Source organism: Indicator indicator, chromosome 14 (assembly GCF_027791375.1).
Source record: "Indicator indicator isolate 239-I01 chromosome 14, UM_Iind_1.1, whole genome shotgun sequence".
Classification (NCBI taxonomy): Eukaryota; Metazoa; Chordata; class Aves; order Piciformes; family Indicatoridae; genus Indicator; species Indicator indicator.
In genome coordinates, this window is record NC_072023.1 from 4,106,225 (window position 1) to 4,126,383 (window position 20,159).

The 20,159-nt window shown below is 40.3% G+C and overlaps 1 protein-coding gene across 1 annotated transcript in view; it reads right to left on the reverse strand.

The window, feature by feature from the left end:
• Positions 1-726: 726 nt before the first annotated feature.
• ANKS1B (ankyrin repeat and sterile alpha motif domain containing 1B) overlaps positions 727-20,159 on the reverse strand; it is a 390,775-nt gene continuing 371,342 nt past the window's right edge. The window contains 5 exon segments of the mRNA XM_054386772.1: positions 727-834; positions 2,028-2,195; positions 7,254-7,391; positions 12,117-12,203; positions 13,952-13,959. Coding sequence (XP_054242747.1) covers positions 727-834; positions 2,028-2,195; positions 7,254-7,391; positions 12,117-12,203; positions 13,952-13,959 — 509 coding nt within the window.

A 20,159-nucleotide genomic window follows, 5' to 3' on the forward strand; every position in this document is an offset into this window, starting at 1 on the left:
CATAAATGTTTTCTGTGCATTATTAATACCTTTTTTTTTTCTACCCATTCAATAAAACTCTGATCCTTTGTCACAACTCAAGAGGTTCCTGTTTCTGTAGAGGATCAAAGGACACCAACGATTACATACAAAAGCAGTGCACACAGAAATCAGGGTGCCTAATTTCTTGTCACTTTAATGAGTTCTTTATTCAACACAGTAATTGTTAATGAATTCAGTGGTTTCACAAATACTCTATTTTATTAATTCTGATTCTATTTTGATTAAAAACTGCCAAGATTTAAATAATTAAAAAAACCAAAACCAAAACCCAATCAAATATTCTACTCATAGGCAGCATCAGTGTTAGTTTAGAGACCTTTTGGTTTTTTTTGTTTTTTTTTTAAAAAGTAGAATTCTAAAATAAGAAATCAAAGAAAGCACTGTGGCAGAGTCACAAGGGAGAACTGTGTGAAAAATAAGGTTTCTCACTCCTCTTGTGGACTATAATTGTAAAAGTCTTCATATAGTGTCATTCTTCTGTCAGTGCTGCAGGAAGAAGATCACCAGAAATGACTGTCAGCCTTTTTTTTTTTGTTTTTAATTTTTTTTTTTTGTTAGTTACAAGGCCACTCATCCAGTGCAGTCTTCTTCTCTGCTGGATTGAAATGTTGCCATAAAGGAAAGGCTGTGCTGTGACTGCTTGGCGTGCAAGGCACAACAAGGAACAAGGGGACAGTTTTTGTATCAGAAAATTGTAGTTTCATACTTGGTATTAATGCCTCTTTTGGCTTCTTGTCCAGGCTCAACAATCCATGGTAGATTCGCAAGAGTCTTTTGTTCAGATGGATCTATCTGCTTCAAGACAAACGCAAACATACAGACGGGTTACCACCTCTGTGCACACCATTTCTAGCAGAAGATTTTTCTTTAAATGAATAGAACACAGAACAAATCCTGTATCGACAAGTCCTACAGCAGCGAGGGCAGTGGTCTACACTCCCAGGTACCCACAGTTGCCCTTTTTTTTTTGCTGTTTAGATCAGAGCTGTGTCTACCCGCAAGCTCTAGGGCATCATAGTTCCTTCAAGCCATGCTCCATCCCGAGAAGTTCTTTTGCTACTGAGACAGCTGATGGCATCAGGAAACGTTCTTTCTTAAAATTTTATGGAGGAGGATTCTGTGGCAATGGATGACAAAGTGTACAGTCATACATTTTATTCCCCTTCCTCTCATCCAATAATTAGATATCACAGACTATGGTTCTCATTTTATAGCAAGTGAATATGACACAGTGTGCAGTCATTTGTCCCCTTTCCCTCCCAAGTCACCCTGTGCCTGTATTCTCACTTGATCTAAAATAGTTTTCATAATTTTTTTAAAAAGCTCTGCCATAAATGAATATTTCTCTGTCAGCTCTGCACTTCAGGAGGGCACTTTAAAGACAATCAATACGTAGGCTCCAATCTGCATGGATTGTTAGGAGTTCAGAATTTCAAAGAAAATATTGGAAAGGTGTATTGATTCCCAGTTTTGGAACAGAAGGGTCTGCTAGGGTTAAAAAAAAAAATACAACAAGTTGCTTGGTCTGACAGGATAATTATTAATTGATTTGGATTTGTAATTTGATTGGGATGCATATGCAGTGACCGTGTACCAAACAGGTTTGGTGTGGATTTTATTTCTCAACAGGAGATCAGAAAGGTCCATGGAACTGCAGAGTTTGAGAGGTATGCATGGGCTGTGATCCTCAGCACTTGGAAAAGCACAATACACTGGAGAAGCACAACACACAATGCACAGCACTAGTCAAGCAACATCCTAGCTGGAGGACTCTGAAATGACCAGTTGTTCAAAAGGGCTGCCCATGCTACAGTGACACAACCAGCTGATAAGAGGAGGTGACTTGATGGAGACATGCAGCATTTCCGACTCAACACATTTATTTATTCATGCAGCTTCTCTTGTGTATCAGCTCTTAGCTGCACAGCTGAATTTTGGGTTGGTTTCTTTTTTTTCTTTTGCATGCACAACTACCTGCTACTTACCACTGACTTCCGAATACTAACACGTGGTTTGGGAATTGGTTTGGAAGGTTTATTTTCAAAGCTTTCTGGGAGGGTTGAAGAATGACCCCCTTTTCGTGCTTGTAGTGCCAGCTGGTAGGCCACCTCAAATGCTTGTCCTAGTGTAAGAATGATTTCATAAGCTAAATTCTGGAACGAGACAAAGAACAGTTAAAATTAGAGTGAGGCTTAATTATTGTCAGATAGATGAACTGGGGCAGTTCTGTCTACCAAAGTGATTTGTCATGTAAACAATTAAAGTCACAATGGTAATAACTTCCTTAGTCTCTGTAATATTTACATCTGTCATTTGATTTCTCATTGATTAAAAGCAATCTAAATGTAATTTACTGTACTGAAAGTAATTACTTCTAACCCCCTTGAAAATGTCTCACTAAACATGAAAACAGGAGTGGGTGAGTGTGTGTCATCTCTCTCTGGAACAAGTGCATTAATCTCCACCCCCTCCCAGCTCACCCTGTGTCTGCAGCTCTCAAGATCCTACCCATCTTCCATTACTGCACCTATTTGACATTCAGCCTTGCTCTGTCTATTTACAACTCCTCTGCTGACCAGAGCTGGCAGATGCTCTGCTCTGCTGGGCGTGCACCTCGAGATGCTCTGTGCATCAAACAGCGTGGGGAGAGGATGCAGTGTTGGTGTGCTTCTTCCAAAGGGACAAGAAGGAAAAATTGGAAGTGAAGGCTCTGCTTCCCAGATGCAGTGCACCTGTATGTGTTGTGTCAGTCTGTTAAACTGCAAGTGAATTTCTCTGGTGACTTTTCTTCGTGATTGTGGTGTTCTTGTTTTTGTTTTGTTTTTTTGGGTATATCTATTTCTAGGCTCCTACCAGAGACTATTTCTAGGCTAGTAACTTTGCCATAATGTTTTGAACCTCTGTAGTGCAAATGCAATCCTGCAGGCTTGCCTCATGTCCTACAGTCTCCTTAGAATAATCCACAATGCAATTCAGAAGTTGCCCTCTCCTTCCTCAGTCTGTCTAACCCATAGGTGGAATTAATCCTGCCCTGAATTGAAATTAGGTGATTCTTTTAGAATCCCATGTTTCTGATATAATTTTCATTGAGATATCTTCCTTAGCTAGTTAAGTCTTAACTGTTGAGTTTGCAGGAAGCCAGAAAGCAATGGAAGACTCTTGGAAGTAGACTCAGAGTATGTGTCCTTCAATGGTTACAACACTGTTAAAAGGATAAGCTTTGCATTTCATGCCCTGCACTGCAATTTCAGTATAGTCATTAAGAAATTCCACCCCTTTGTTATCACACATGTATACTGAGATAATACAGGCTAAATCCAGCATATTTAGCCCATCATAGAGGTGCCAGCTCTGGTCTTTTTTAGGTCAGACAGAAAACAATTATACTCCTCCACTGGGATATTCCCTCAACTGTTACAACTGCAGTCACAATGGCAAGCTTGCCAAAGTTTCATAGCTTCCCACAAACATGTCTGCCTGATTTGATAACAGTAGTCTCTAAATTGTCTCCTCTTTAGCTTAAGGAAGCTGGCCAGGACTGAGAAACACTGAGGGTGCAGTTTGCCAGTGGAGTAATAAATGAAAGACTAATGATGCAATTACAAGTGCCCTGCCTTTGAGCAGAATGCTGGCTATGGAATTAAGACTAACAGAGTATAATTGTTACAAATGCACAAAAGAATATTATTTGAAATGGAGCAGACCTATTAGTAGGACAAGAATATTATTCTAAAGACATCTTAATCAGCTGTTCATGACAGTCAGATAGTCTACTACATCATCACAGGATTGCCTACAGTGGATATTATTATTGCTGAGGAGTAAGTCAACACGATGGGCTGTAGTAATGACTTGGAGGAAAAGGTGATATTAGTGGGACTGAGAAGATGTGCATACAAAAAAAAGGTGCAGCATACAAAAAGGTCACTGAGCGACTCAGAGCTTTCTGAAAAGCTCTGAGATAAGAGTGGAGACAAGTAGAGAGTTTGCCATGCTGACCCATAAATCTAGCCTGGGTCCTGCATCTTGTCAGAAGCCACAATGATTTGTGTTCTTCTGTAGGCTGTAAAATGAAAAACACAGGCCTGCCTAGAGCCTGAAAGCCACGTGAACTGTTTCTGTGGTTAATAAATATTCAAAATACAGCAAATAGAACATTCGCTGTTGTGTTCAAAATTCAAAAGGAAAACTGGACTGTGAATTTGTACATAAATTCTGTACTTTGTGTGCTGTGGTAGAACCGTGACAAAGTCTGCAAATGGAGGCAAGGAGGGCTTTACATTTGTGCCTTATTAAAAAAAAAAAAAAAAAAAAGCTATCTGAAAAACTGTATTTCAAAAAACTTCAGAAATGGATAAACTTTGGTTTGAGGAATTTCTCAGGAAGATCAGAGTTGGTACGGACTCCTGCAGCAGGTAGAGAGGAGAAGTAAAAGCTGGGTTTCCCTGGGGATGGAGGCAGAAAACCAAACCACAAAATCTCTTATAGAAATTCTTCTAATGGAGTGAGAAGACTATTTAATTTTTTTTCCATGTGCACAAAAGGAAGATAAACAGGTTTGCCTTCTTGAAAGATGCTTAACACTAAATTTGTACACCCCTGGTGACCATAGAAGATCCTTACAGAGCCCCATCAAGCTTCTTAAAAATGAACCAAACAATTACTTTGCTGTATGCTTGCATTCTGAATATCTAGCTATTTTTTTAATGAAGCTTTTACTTGCATCAAAAATGCTAGATCTTAAAAAATAAAACAATACAAAAAGAGAATATCTGAGCAGGTACCATCCCACTGAGGAAGGATTATGTTGCAGGAGAAAACTAAGTTAAGACAGTTAGACATTAAAGTTTCTGTATTGCTTAAAATAGTCATTTAAAGTGCTTGAGGTATTAAATGCTCCTCCTAAGGAAAGAGAAGTGAGTGAAATATTGTAATTATTCCTGGATCACTATTCCTTTCTTGCCAAGCAAGGAGAAAATGAATTTCATCTGCCCTACATGAGTCTATGTTTGTGCTTGATTATTAAACCTATAAATGAAACTGCAGTACTTTGAAACCATTAAGAAGTATTTAAATGGATCAGGAGAAATAATAACCTCACTCAATCAGTCTAATTTCAGCTGATTCACTTATCACTAAAATCTAACTAATGCAACATCTTGTTGACCATGTTTTAGCTATTTTTAACACAATCTGGAAGGTAGACACTAAAATGTCAGCAGAGAATTGACACAACCAAAGCAGTGAACCAAAATGCTGAAATTCCTTCTAACCTACCTTCCTGTGCACCCTCTTCTTTAAACCCTTGCTCCTGCTATCACTCTGCAGTGCTGCTTCCCCAGCCTCAAAGAAAACACCTCAGTTCAGACATCTGTTTTTCTGATGTAAGCTTTTTTCATATTCATGTCAGCATGTTTCAAGAATTCATACATGTAGTATATTAAAATGGTTTTGGTTGAATTATTTTCAGGTTTGAATAGCATCTTAAAACTTCTCTTGTGCTTAACTCAAAGGGCGAATACTCCATAAGGTTTTGGGCAATGAGCCCTCTTAGTCCTAAAAATCAGAGCCATTATTTATTTCAACAAATTTAACTGAAAACAGCCTGACTCATTAATTAATATGTGTTTATGATTTTTTTTTTGTAAACACTAGTAGCCTGAGCACCACCGTCTGAGAAGCAGAAATCTAGGAAGAACTTGCTCATTTTCCACCAAAACAAAAGGAACTGCAAGGACTTTTGCTGAAATAACATTTCTGAGATTTTGAGGCAAGAAGATTGGAATAAGGAAGTTAGATTTAAGCACTACTTTGCTATTTCTTTTCAAAGTAAATGCAATGAAAAGGTTAAAGTGCTAAAATAAAAAGTTCTCTAAATTCCCTATGTGTGTTACTTGTTAATCTGAAACTCCTACGGATGTGACAGAAGAGCAGGACAGAGGAACCACCTAATACTAGTCATCTGTTGCTGGGTACAGGGTGATGACTTACAGGAACAAAGCAAGAGAATCCAGAGATCTCTGTTATCACAGATGTTTCACATCTTTCACATTCAGTATGGTAGCCAAATACTCCTAGGACCTCTCAAGAATATAATCAGCTACCTGTGTGGTCTCTGGTTTAAACACAAAACTTTTATCATAGAATGGTTTAGGTTGGAAGAGACCTCCAAAGGTCATCCAGTCCAACTCCCCCGCAGTGACCAGAGATGTCCTCCACTACATCAGGCTGCCCAGAGCCTTGTTGAGCCTGACCTTGAATAACTCCAGGGCTGGGGCCTCAACTGGGCAACCTGTTCCAATGTTCCACCACCCTCATGGTAAAGAACTTTTTCCTAATATCCAACCTAAATCTACTCCTCTCTCATTCCAAACCACTGCCCCTCATCCTATCACTGCAGGCCTCTGTAAACAGTCTCTCTCCAACCTTCTTGTAGGCTGCCTTCTCTATATATCTTTGCAGAGGAAGCTTCAGTTTTCCAGTTTAATTGCACTCAATATAATGTCAAGAAGTCTAAACAGTATTTAGAGAGATGTTTTGAGTTCTTTGGACTGATCCAGCTTAACACCAAAACACTAACAGTTGTGAGCAGCAGTGTAAGCAATCTGAAGAAATGGTCCAAAATGCAGATCATATCTGCTTCATGAAGGTAGGATGTGTCCAGGACCAAAAGGCTCTCACAAAAAAGCCTCTAACCTTCTTGCACCATCTGTGACTAGCATGGGATGCACACAATGAGGGTAAAAGTCGAAAGGCTGGATGTCACCAAACCTGTCCTTCCTGAACTTACCTCTTAACAGAGTTGAGCACTGTATGTAATTCACACTGATAACAGTTCTGATTTCTTTGATTTGATGTGTGCTGAGATTTCACAATGGGTGGCTAAACCTGCTTGTTACAAACTTCTTGGATGCTTCTAGCTTAGAAGAATGACATGTCAAGACTTGTGTGATAACCCACTTGCTAAATTCACAGCCACAAGATGAGATTACAGGGGTGAGTTACTTCAGCTGAGAAATGAGAGAACACCAAGGAAAATCTTTGCTCTTCTCCAGAAATGTCCTTTTACTATCCCACAGCAGGTTAGTCTTTTCTTTGTGGTAAATGAATGCTACCTTCCATTAATCACTATACAGCCTGAAAATGATTTCAGAGAATTAAAGAACTATTACTACTATTAGAAAGAACCGTTGTAACTTCTAGAAACTGACCACATCAAACGCAGTGAATACATGGCAGTAGTGGTGATTAGTCTTCAAGTCTTTAGTGATGTAGGCAAATGTAGAAAGGTCTTCAGGGTCTTGTGCAGCACAGGAAATGTTCCGGATTTCATGTTCGGCAATAATGTTCTGTTTAGAGAAAACAAATGACATTTACAATCAATCCAGGAATTACATTTAAAAGAAGCATAAAATGTGGGTTTAGAGTTGTGCTCATCTACTGTCTGAAGTAGTTCAGAAGTTTCTTATTAAGGAGAGATTTACTACACCCCACGTGTGCTCCATGCACAAGGCCATTGGAGTTCTGACCTTCTCCAAGGTTATCAGAAATTGCCAATAACAATTGCATTCTAGAGTCTTCTTGAAGAGTTTGCTTGAGATTTTGTACAGTTTATTCAGTATCCTATGACAAACAGACATCTTTCCTAACATACAGCTGTAAAAACAGTTTCAAAGGCACTACACCAGCATTTTAGGATGTTGCTGGTTTTCACCGTAGTGATCACTCATGACCCTCTTTCAAGCCTACTGACAGGTTCTGATGACACCCAACAGGCTCAACATCCAGGTTTTTGCACCTGTTGCTTTGACAAACTCCAGCTATACTTTCTCGTGAGAAAAAAAATCAACACCAAACATCACTTAGAATTGAAACCCTGAGTTCTTGAAAGGCTTCTGCTTAGTAAAAAGATAACTACAGGAGGATCTAGCAGCTTTTCTCCACTTACTGACAACAGCATCCTGTAAGAGAGATGTAGAAATATTAAACCATTCATGCACCGAGCAACACTTCTAGCAGCAGCCAATGTAAGCTATAGCATACTATTGAGATAGAGGTGGGGCATGTCTGTCTGATGATATAAAAGAAAAAAAAAAGCTGTCTTAAAGCTCTGGAGAAAATTATGAATATTCACTACAGAAATTGCTGATATGTAATTACTGCGTTCAGGCCAAAGGAACCACGAAGCCAGAGAAGAAGATACTGCAGAGTGGCTTATGATTAGACCTTACTTCAGCAATGCAGACATTTCAAATGATTTAGTTCAACAGAAGAATGATTCACTGAGTATGAATTTACTTAGCAGTTCGTTGGTAGGCTCTTCAGGACTGTGGCTCTGCTGGCTTCTCCACAAAACCCCAAAATGAACAAGCCTGCTGCAGCATCACATCATTATTGCACCACAGAACACGGGACATCTTGTAGTGTCCTGGTCCCATTTGCTGCTGCCTCAGTGGCATCTGTCCAACTTAAAACAATCTCTGAGCAACTCTGGTTTTCAGTCACTACTGTTTTTAATTCCTACCTTCTTTCCTCCCCCCCCCCCTTTTTTTTTAAAGAACAGGAAATCTATGCAAGTAAGTCATTTAAGATGCTTTGCCATAACTTCTTTCATTTGCTAAGTGGCAACTTTCCCCCTTGCATGTAGGTGTCACATTTTTGAAAAGACATACTAATATATCTAGTTGAAGAAATCATGTCTTAAGAAAAAAAAATCTTAATAAAAAGCATTTCAAATTACAGAAAAACCAAGATAAGGAAACTGTTACTAAAAAATGAGATAATCCTCTTCATGTTAAATTGTTGCAACATGTTTGATTATTTCTGTTTAATGCATTATTCATGAAAATGACAAAACCAGTACTTAAGTTTCAATATATGCCAATTTATAATGACATGTATAATCCCTGCTTAACAACCACTGTTCTTTTTATGCTGCTTGAAGCATTTCACTTTCTTTGTTCTCAAACTGATAACTTTTACCCTCAATGAAGATCTTTGATGAGTAATACAATTACGCCAAACCCAGGGCTTTAGATATCCACAGATACAGCTGTAATATACATTGTCACTTAAAAAAAGCACGAAGAATTAAAGCTTGGAAGGTCTTAAAATGATGTGAAGTATTTATGCCAAATCATGAGCCACGAAGTAATCACTTGAAGTTATGCACTGTATGTGAAAAGAGCTCTGCTATGCTGAAGCTTCTCCTAGGTGACCTGGGGTTGACACAGGGTTTTGCACTTGAGTTAAAAACTCAGAGAAACTATTTTAATGTTAAAGGAAATGAAGTTTGGAAACATACCCATAGCAAGTTGTTTGGAATAGAATAAAATAAAATACCCCTAAGCTAAATCTCCTGGATGAAAAGGACACAGTATCACAGTACATTAGTGGTTGGAAGGTACCTCCAGAGATCATCAGGTCCAACCCCCCTGCCAGAGCAGGATCACTTAGGGAAGTCTGCACAGGAATGCATCCAGGTGGGTTTTGAAAGTCTCCAGAGAAGGAACCAAAAGCAAAACCAACCTTTTCCCTGGCTTCCTACACAACATTGTCTGTGATCTCCTTTGAAAATTAAGCATGTTTTCAGCACATGTCTGTACTGTTCCCTAGGGCCACTGTTCTAGCAGGTCCACAGCCTTCTTCCATAGAAATTACAAGGTTATGAACCAGCTCCCTGTGCTGGGTACACTCCTCAGGCTCTGACTGACACTGTACGGTTGTTCTAAAAATTCTCACTCAGTTTGGCATGAGAAACCTCTGGTGCTTCTCAGAAAGCAGGAAAGCTGAGAGTTGGCTCTGGTTCTGCCAAGGAAATACCTTGGAGAGATCAGGTTTCTTTTTTTGCTAAGCAGCCTTCCTTTTGCTTGCCTACCTCATCTCAGCCAATCCCCCTCCAGGCAGAAATCATCCAGAAGTTAGGGCTAGCTGTGAACCTCGAGAAAAAAATCTCTAAGCCTGCTTTTTCCTGAGCAGCAATTTCTTTCTGGCCTCACTTGCAAAGAAATGGTGTCATGTCAAAGTGGTGTCATGCCAAGCTTCAAGGTGCCACTTGAAATAGCTGTCGTGGAACGAGGTCAGGGCCCCTTTGTCACCTGAAGCTTTGCCTGCTACGACTCGGAATACAAATTCTGAGCTTGGTGGCATAAAGGAAAAGGATGAACAGCCATGAGAGCTGAGTTTTCAAGCACACAATGGCTAGGTTTGTGTCATTAAAAAATATGCATTTGTTGCTAAGTGGTGCCCAGCGCTGTCAACTATAAGCTCGTATGGAAGCGGTACAAGTCCGAATAGGATCTCACCTTAGTGCTAATCTGTTTTGGGTCTTGAAGGAATTGGGTACAGCACACTGTGGACAAGGATGGTAACAACGCTCCTGGGAGAGTTGCAGGCTATTACCTGGTTTTTACAGAAGGGAAAGGCAGTGCAGATTTTGAACTGGAGAGAAAGCAATCTACCACTTGAGAAAAAACACAGGACCGTGGCATTATTTACTTCCAGCAAATACATCTATTGCACTACGAGGCACGAGATTTCAGTGGGACTGCTCTAGAGCCACCTAATGAAATCTGCCAAACTTCTTTCAAGTTTCCACCTTACATAAGATTATATGCACTGTGCAAAGAGATACAGGAGGCTCCTTTTGTTCCCGTTTTTCCTGGTAAACCTAAAGACATTGCCATTACATCCTTTGCACTACACAGATTTCAGAGCTGAAAACAGCCTTATCCAAGTGAGAGTTACTAGCATTACAATGTCCTGGTTTATGCCCAGCACATCAGAGAATGCAAAGGAGGGCTGTAGAAGCTCAGTTTTGAATCAGTGGAAGGAAAAGGAACTAACAGTCCCTGGCCTCTGGACTTGGGCAAATATGCCAGACATGACGTAACAGTAATTTCACCTCTGTTTTAATTTCATGCCATCTTCTGATCTTATGCATAGCTTTCAAACTCCAGCAGAAGTTCACAAATCTGCTTCTGTTCCTTCACTCAAAACCCACTTCTACTTAAACATCTTTAAAAACTGACTGAATTGGCAAATTCAATGGCTAACTGGGTTAGATGTATCATGTGGTCTGAATGTTCAGCAACACAAAGCAGTTATACATTATGAACCTGGTCAGGTAGCTGGGTTGTCAGAATTATTTTTTTAGAGTGCTTAGTGAGTTTTAGTTGCATTAATAGTAACTTCTATTCATATGCAAGCTTATGGATTGCATTTTCTTGCCATTTTAGACATCTACAGAAGAGAAATTTGTGCATTTACTGTTGCTTACAGAGCTTGTACATTTTACTTCACCTAAGCAGTGACTCATTGCTCTATCCATCACCGAGTTCTTTGGTATCTCAATTTCTGCCTGTTTTGTTTTTTGTTTTTTTTTTTTTTTTTAAAAAGATGTTGGATGTATTTTAAAATGTAAGAAACAAAGCAGAGAGGCTTTGCCACACAGGAAGATGAACTAAATATGGAGTTACAAGTGTTGTGGAGCTCCTGCAGTTCAGAGAGTCAAATGGCTAGTGCCATGCTGACATTTGAAAAGGACATTCAAGGCTCCTGTTTCTTATTCTTACAATGGCTGGCCCTGGACAAAACCTCACATGTTTAGTCTTCACTGAGACAACTTTTCTATTTTTTTGGCCAAAATTTTATTATTGAACAAATAGATTTGTTCAAATTGAGGAACTGTATAGGGAAGAATATGGTAAGGGATTCTACAAAGGTTCCTTGCCAGATGTCTTTTGCTCTAAGTTTGCCTTATCCCTTACTACAAAGGTTCCTTGCCAAACATCTTTTGTTGTAAGTTTGCCTTTTAATGGCAGAAGTTTGGACACAATGTTCTCCAAATGAGCCATTAAAGCTGATTCACTTGTGCTCCAGACTGAGTTTCTGGAGAATGACAATGAGATTACATCCATTCTGGAGAGAGGAGGAAAAAAAAAAAAGAGTAAAAAAAGCAACAAACCACAAAGTGCAACTCGGTTCCTTCTTTTGCCTGGTGCTCTTACAGAGCCAGCCTCAGAGGTATTCCTATTTGTGAGAAATAAAAGCTAATATTGAACAACTGCACATACCTTATTTGTAGCATCAATAAATTTGACTCCCTTGTAAGAGACAGACAGGACAATGGTTGGTACTTTCTTCATTTGTTCCGTAGACTTCTGAAAGCAAAATGAAGATGCCATTAAATTTGTGTTGCATTGCAAGAACAGTGCTCTTCTTACTCTGACAAAATAAGTAAGTTAAACAAAAGGTGCTTATCCAAATATTTGCCTTTTTTCTTCCACTGACTGTGCTCTGGGCTTTTGAAATAGCTGCTTTGTAGTTACAAAACTAAAAAGAGCTTTACTCTTTATTGCGAGGATGGCAAAAATTCTCCTTTTCCCCAGTACAGTGGACAGGGAATGTCAGGCTTAAATTTGTCAGGCTTAAAAAGACCAGCCACATAACCAGGAGTTTCCCAAAACCTCTGTGTTTCAGGCATCCATGTGCTATGTCCCATTCATCACTGCACCCCTTCCTGAGCCCTGCCCTTCTCAGATGTAGATGCCACCAGCACGGTATTTGGTGCAGTACTGTTTCTTTGCTACAATTAGTTGTTATCTACAAATATTTCACTGTCTTGCCTTCTTGCATTTGTACTTGTGACACGAGGCATCCCTGCAGCCCTCTAGGCCTGCCAGTCAATCTGTCAGTCCAGCCTTGTATCTTGTCACGTCTGACTGTCTGCACTTCCTGGAGTGCAGCTGCTACTGGAAGCTGTTTTACACATGAATTAGCACAGAGGCTTATTCTGCATTCCCTCTGCCAGGTTCTCCTACCTACAGCTCATGTCTTCCTATAAAGCTATTTTTACTTTTATACTAGTCTGCTTCTCTGTGCCTTCAACGTGATGCACATAGTGAAGATATTTCCTGCTGAAAAGACTGGGCAAATATTTGGGATAGATTTAATTTCTCAGCAAAAAAAAAATTAAAAAAAATCTGTGGATTAGTTTACAGATTACAGTTACTAAAACACCCCCCAAAAAATCAACCACCCAAAAAATGCAAACATGGCAAGCAGTTTATAGCTGATTTGAATTCTTTTAAGATGGAAGGCAATGAAGATAAGACCATTCTAAAAAAAACCCTGAAAGTAGGTAACATTCAGAGAGTAATCGTTCTTGAGAGTACCTGTAAACAACCACAGAGATCACTCAAACAATTTCTTGGGAGGAAAGAGTAAGTTCAGTTACAGTTAAACATGAAGAAACATCAGCACACAGAATGAGAGTGTAAACACATTGAAAGCTCTGGAATTGGTACCTACAGAGGTCGTTAGAGCAGCTGAACAGAAGTAGCAGTGGCAGTTTGGTATTCTTCAAATAAACCAGCATAAATACAAGCTTGAGCACACAGCTGAAAAAAGCCATGTCTGAAAAACAGATGATGCTAACACGAGACAGCAAAAAACCCAGAAGCTTAGAAGACAAAAAACCTGTAATCAAATCAAGTCCCCTTATCAGATCTCATTCCTTCCAGAATCAAACGAGATTCCGTTTTTGCCAGCATAAATTTCAATGCTGCAGATCCAGCTACATTCTGTGATTAGTGTCTGTGCCATGAAGGCTAAAAGCTCTAATTAGAGCTTCAAGGAGAGCCCCACCTATGTGTGTAATAGTGCGGGTGGTTGCATCTCTCAGCATCAAACAACGTAAGAATCAAGATGATAATCAAGCATCAGTTTACCCTGGAGAAAGCTTCTTTCACCCAGAAGTTTGGACACTTCTGAAAAAGGGAAAAATTGAATGGTAAAACATCTGAAGAATCAAACCAGATCTGAAGGAAGACACTCATCTGATTTTCATGTCTCAGAACCGAGTGGAGAAAGAGATGGCACTCCTGCCAAAAGCAGAGCAAGCACATACCTGTGTGTCTGTCTACAAGAGATCTCACGTGAGCCTTTGCATCGATTTCAGTTTCAAGGGACAGAAAGCACAACAGTGACTGCACCAAGCTGCAGCAGGTACTCCGATCTATCAGAATAACAAGCACCATACCCCACATGTGCTCATAAGCAGACAAAATATTCACAAATATGACAACATCACTTTAATCATCTGGCAAACCAGCAATCATCCAACTTTTGTCCTTTCTTTCCACCCGACAGCTATGCTCAGGAGCTCTTTGTCTCCCAGTTTGAGTACTGTAATTATCTCCTTCCTCGCCCCCTTGGCAGCAAAATTCCTCTTCTCCTCCAACACACTATACAAAGATGGCTACTAAGCTAATTCATTTTAGCTTTTGAGTGTAATTTGCACTATCTTCCATTTGCCAGAAAGGTGTGAAGCTTCCTGGTGGCAAGGCTATGTTATACTAACCATCTGGGAGTCCTATTTCATCTAGAGCAGTAGTTTGTAATTTAATCATCTTCCTTATCCGCCACTCCACGTTCACCTGGGTTTGTCCAGAGTAGACCTGATCTTTAGAATTTAATCAAGGTTATGAACTGCCAGAAGACTGCACCTGAGTGAAAGAGCTCATCAAGATACTACTAAATGATAGCTGGCAAACTAGCAAATGAATCAGAGACTGATGACATTTTTAATTTATTAAGGCAAACTGTCTCAGTGGCTAAGGAGCAGGGGATGTCCCTTATCAACTTGCAAACCATGCAAACCACAGGATTTCTGTAAAGGTGTCCTGGAAGGCTGTAGTTCAGTGTAGAAAGGTGATTTTGGGATACAATTCTGCACCTGTACACTCATTGCAGCAAACAGTTGGGCAGTGGAAGAACATCCTTTGTTATTATGACAGTGCTGTCAGGAAAAACAGGCAGCACTCACCCTGCTCAACTCCCAGTGATACAGTGACTGAAGCCCACCATATAATTATGATTTTCAAGCAGTTTCCAGACTTCAATAGTTTTGAGTTGCCATGGTGAGCTCATACTATTTGCTTGTTCCTTTCTTTTTTTACTGCAGGAGGTGGCTGCCAGGATGTGATGTGTGTTTTCAGAGATGCAACACAAATACCATTCATTCAGGCACTGTAAGTGCTTTGGCTCTAAACTCTAGGCTGAGATGAAGTCCCACAGCTTTCATGGTCAGACATTTCACACCTCTGTGCAGGCCAAGTGGCCATCTCTGCCTGGGCCTGTGACAAGAACCTGAGAAGAAGGTGGGACCCAGGAGTCAGTTTTCCCTTTCCTCTGGCTTTTCAGGTTCTAGTCACTGTATCAACTTTGTGAGGACATGAGGAGATGACAAAATATACTTGTCCATCTGGTGCCTCTATGGGAAGCACATGGACTCGAGCCAAAGTTGTAGAAGCCACAGCTGAAGGCTGGCTTTGGATGTCATGTGCATGCTGACATATGGACTAATGCTCCCAGGCACGTTCATGCCATTAGGAGCAGGATTAGATTTTACCTCATGTAGAAGCAATCATAGTGACAGGACTCCATCTCTGGGCAAGGGCTCACTAGCCTGGAACTGATCACAGGCTCTAAGAACTCCATCATTTGTGACTGTAACTTCTGCTCTTTATCTCAATACGCTTCTTCAGGAGAATCACCTGGATGAACAGCAAGCACATTCTAGGCTTGCTGCCACTGCCTCTCTCTGATCAGCTGGCCACCTACATGAGGACAGATGTGCATGCCCTGTCTCCTCAGGTACACTTGCTCCTGCAGTGAGAAGTCTTAGTGCTGCACAGTCTGCAGTGCCAAAGAGGGTAAGCTTTAGTCCCATTTCTGAAATACTTCCTACCAGACAGACAGATGACTGCGTGGAAACAGGCCCTGTGCAACTCAAGAACCATAAAGGACTGACTGCAAATACAGGAAGATGGGAGAAAGCATCATCATCCTACATCCAATATGACATATGTTCAGCTTCCTCAGACCCCCCCAAAAGTTATGGAGCATATTTTCCTTCAGAATAAAGAACGTCAGGAATAGCAGCCTTGCCTGTACTTTGCTGTAGCTGCTGCAGTGAGGCTGTTTCATCCCCTCAGCACCCAGAATGGAGATCCATCCAGCAGAAGGAAGCAGAAGGCATCTGCTGCATAATTGTCTGGTTATTATAGTGCTTGCTTTTACAACAAAGGTCTAGATTTAAGACCCTCCTGAGTTTGCATCTAAATCTGCCATTGCCATTATGTGGGACAGTGCCAAAACCCTGAACAACCTTGGACAGGGATGCTCCCAATTCCCCCTTTTGAAACTGGTTATAGAGGGATGCAAGAGCAGTGGTGCCTGAGGGAGTCAGTGCAAACTTGCTTCTGATCTTGTTTATGAATTTTCTTTAGTTTCACTGAAAAAAACCCCCACACTTACAAGCAAACTCTAAACAGATTTCCATAATATAGTACTACAAATTGTCTTAAGTGGGTAAAACATTTCCACCTGTAGTCTGATTTTGAGATAAAAGACTGCACAGAACTGTTAGACATTTATTTAGTTATAAACTAAAATCCAACTAATTTGACATCCATCCAGGCAGTGTGCCTAACAAATCAAGGTAATTAACAATGGCCTAAGAGGCAGAGGAATTTTTTTCCATGAAGAAAGCAATAAAACTAGCTTTTTATTTTTTGAACAGCAAACATATGCAATTACAAAACCTACAACCCTAAAGAGTCTTTAACCCTTTCACAACAGGACCTTGTTCTCTGCAGAACTGAGAGCACTGATCCAACACTTTTGAATACTTCCGTACTGTACAAGACATGGCATCTCCATGCACACACACACAAAGCAGCTGAATAATAATTTCAGGAACACACAGAGAATGATGTCTAAGAAGCTCACACCTTCACCTGATAGACTGTGGCACAGGATGTAATCCAGCCCACTCTCAAAATACCTTTGTCTCATCTATTTATTTCCTGCCAAGAGGAAACAGATACACTGAGGTACTTCTACTTTGCCATGTTGACCACTTTCATGTACTTACACCAACTGGATTGCTCTGCTTTCATATAGTGGCCAAAATGAAGCTATGTTCATGTTTAGGTTTTACTGCACAGGTAATTATGCTGTAATTACACTTGCTTTTGCAAATACACAGTAAAAAGACATTATTTAACTACACCAAGTCACTAACAACTCCATAAATAAATTCTGAGTACACATTTATGAGCCTGTAAAATCTTAAGTTTTCCTCTTGGCTTTTTACCTTTGCAAATGAATCTGCTCATTCTGTTCTACAATAGCTTTTAATAGCTACCTGAAGATTGTAGCTGGCAATTTTACAATTCAATTATGTACTGAAAGCCACTTCACTATGAGAATCTGAATGTTTTCCCATACTGGTAGCAGCTATTCATTCCAAATGGCCTCAGACTGCACATTTCAGAACATGTATTGGTAAAACATACTAACATGTCCAAAAGTCTGCTACTTATTTAAGGCTTATGAAGCCTCATTAAACAGTTCCTTTTGAGTGAATCACATTGACAACACCAAGTATGAGATGAAACTGAAATAAGAAGTCAAAGCTCACATGTGACCAGATAGTTTTGAAGTCACCGGCCTTGTAACAAATATTTATTAACTTCTGTCAGTTCAAAAGGCTTAAAAATGCATCACTGACATAATTTAATGCCGCTTGGAATAAGACAGCATCTGTAATCCCTGTGGTACCAGCCTCTTTGCTTCTCTACAATTAGTGGATGCCTCCAAGCTACATCATTAATATGAACATTGCACTGGCGACACACCTGCAACTCATCTGCTTTGATTCTGCAATAGCTGTACATCTCTGCTGCTGCTGAAATGGCAGCACATCCCTCCCTCCTTCACCTTGGATTCCTTTCAGAGACAGAGTCCAGGGACATACAGACCTCTGAAGAGCATGGGATGGCATGATGTGGGTGTACATAAGGAATGAACACCTTTAAGACCTCCAACCAAATTTTTTCTTCCACTCTGAGTAACAGCCATGTGTTTGTTCCACCACAGGTCCTCCCGAAGCAGTGGCCACATGAGAGACACAGAGCTACAAGTCCCAGGAGAAGAGAGACTGAAGAATCTAAGTTCTCAAATACAGTATTTGATCCTGCTGTTTGCCTGTTCTCAAATACAGTATTTCATCCTGCCATGCTGCTTGCCTGACTGGTGTAACTAGGAAGCCTATGGGGGACACTCCTACTTCTGGGAGAGAAATGAAATGAAGATGAAAAGTAGAAAGGGATTATCAGAAACAAGAAGACTGCCATCTGTATCCATGCCCTCCTTCTTCAGGTAATACAAATTGAGGGAGGAATGCCCCAGACCCTGCCTGTTTTCAGTGGAAGAGTCACCTCTGCTTCACCTTACTCTTCAGAGATAAGCAGATTTTGTAAAAGTTCCAATGTTGGCATTTTGGTCTTAAGTCAAACACCTGCTTTGTGAACAGAATTAAGTTGCTGCTTCCCCTGAACTCTGACTTGAAATTTAAGAACCTCTTTTCCAACAAGAAAACCTTTAAGACAGATGAATGATATTGAGGAAAGTGGCAGGATCCAAACCCAAGATCTAAGTTCCCTATTGCTGCAGTAAATATCTGACTAGTTCAGAGGGTGTATGCAAGGAAAGAGTGTGCCTTGCTGCTGTGCTAATGCCAGTAAGTATAAAACCATCCTCTTCCTACCTGGTCAAGGAATTCAGATGTGTAGATGCCAGACAGAGTCTAATGTAGAGACCAAGTCTGTTACTAGCTTAAATTAAACTCTATTCCTTTTCTTTATTTTGATGTAAACACATTTTAGTCTCACTTCATGTTCCTATGGTGATTTGAAGTGAATGCAATAACCTGATTCAAAACACGGCTTGTAATATTTCCTATTTCACGCTGGGAAAGATGAAAGCTCTTAAGTTCCTGAAGGCATCTCTCAAAAATGATTAATAAACCTATTCTGGCCAAGACAGCAAGATTTAATCTCCAAGTAGCAAAGGTCAGTTTACAGCAGGTGGGGAATGGAGATAAGGAGACAGTGCTGTCGACTGCAGAGGGAGTTTGTGAGAGAAAATAGCTGGAAACAAATAGGAAAACATAAAATATAAATTCATCCTTGGAGTGCAAACATGTGAATGGAAAACCAAAGTATAATCCCTCTAATAGGCACAGTTCTTGCCAAAGATCCGTATTTTTGGATGGCTGCAAGAGTTTGCAATTTGGGTGGGAACAAAAAGCATGCATGACCTTGATCCCCATGCTGAGCCTAATCTACTGAATCTGCATGTTCTTCCCCAAACAAATCCATCATCTGCCCTGCTGAAGCACACTGCTGCACAACACTGAGAAGCATATGGGATAGACAAGAAGAGTTATAAAGACAGAGGTTCCCAGGTTTTGGGGGTTTATTTGTTTGGCTGGGGTTTTTTTAACATTATAGAAGATTAAAGATCTCCTTTCATTAAGCTGTAAGAGAAAGAGGATGCTGTAAGCCCCTTTGTGGAGAGGCACAAGGGACATCTACATAGAGAAGGGTAGATTTAGGTTAGACATAAGGAAGAAATTCTTCCCAATGAGGGTGGTGAAACACTGGAACAGGTTGCCCAGGGATGTGGTGGAGGCCCCATCCTTAAGAGACATTCAAGGTCAAACTTCATGGGGCCCTGAGCAACCTGACCTAGGTGATGTCTCCACTCACTGCAGGGGGGTTGGACAAGATGACCTTCAAGGGTCCCTTCCAACTCGAAGCATTCTATGACACTTCCCTTGAGAAGCAAACCCATCAATTGCAGTAACTGAAAAGCACAGGAAGCAGCTACAAACTAACAGTGAGAGATCTGCAGTCAGCAAACATGTCATTTATGTTGTTTCTCTGTGTCTATGAAAGACTGAATACAGATTAGATTAGTATCCAGATACTTTTTATCTTTTTCACTGATAGGCTTCTTTTGTCCTTGGGCATCTGTAGACTGGAAGGCATCCAGTGAATACCAACACTTTTTTGGAGCAGTATTAGGTTAAAGATGAAGAAGCTAAAGCCACATTGGCAGAAAAATTAGGTATTTAATTTTCATATATTCTCTTTAAAGACCATTATGTGGCTGTCTCCAGAAATACCAAAAAAATTGCAGAGAAGGACCTCAACAAGGCACAAGGTTATATGTGACATACTCCCCACACCATGTTTCAGATTGCA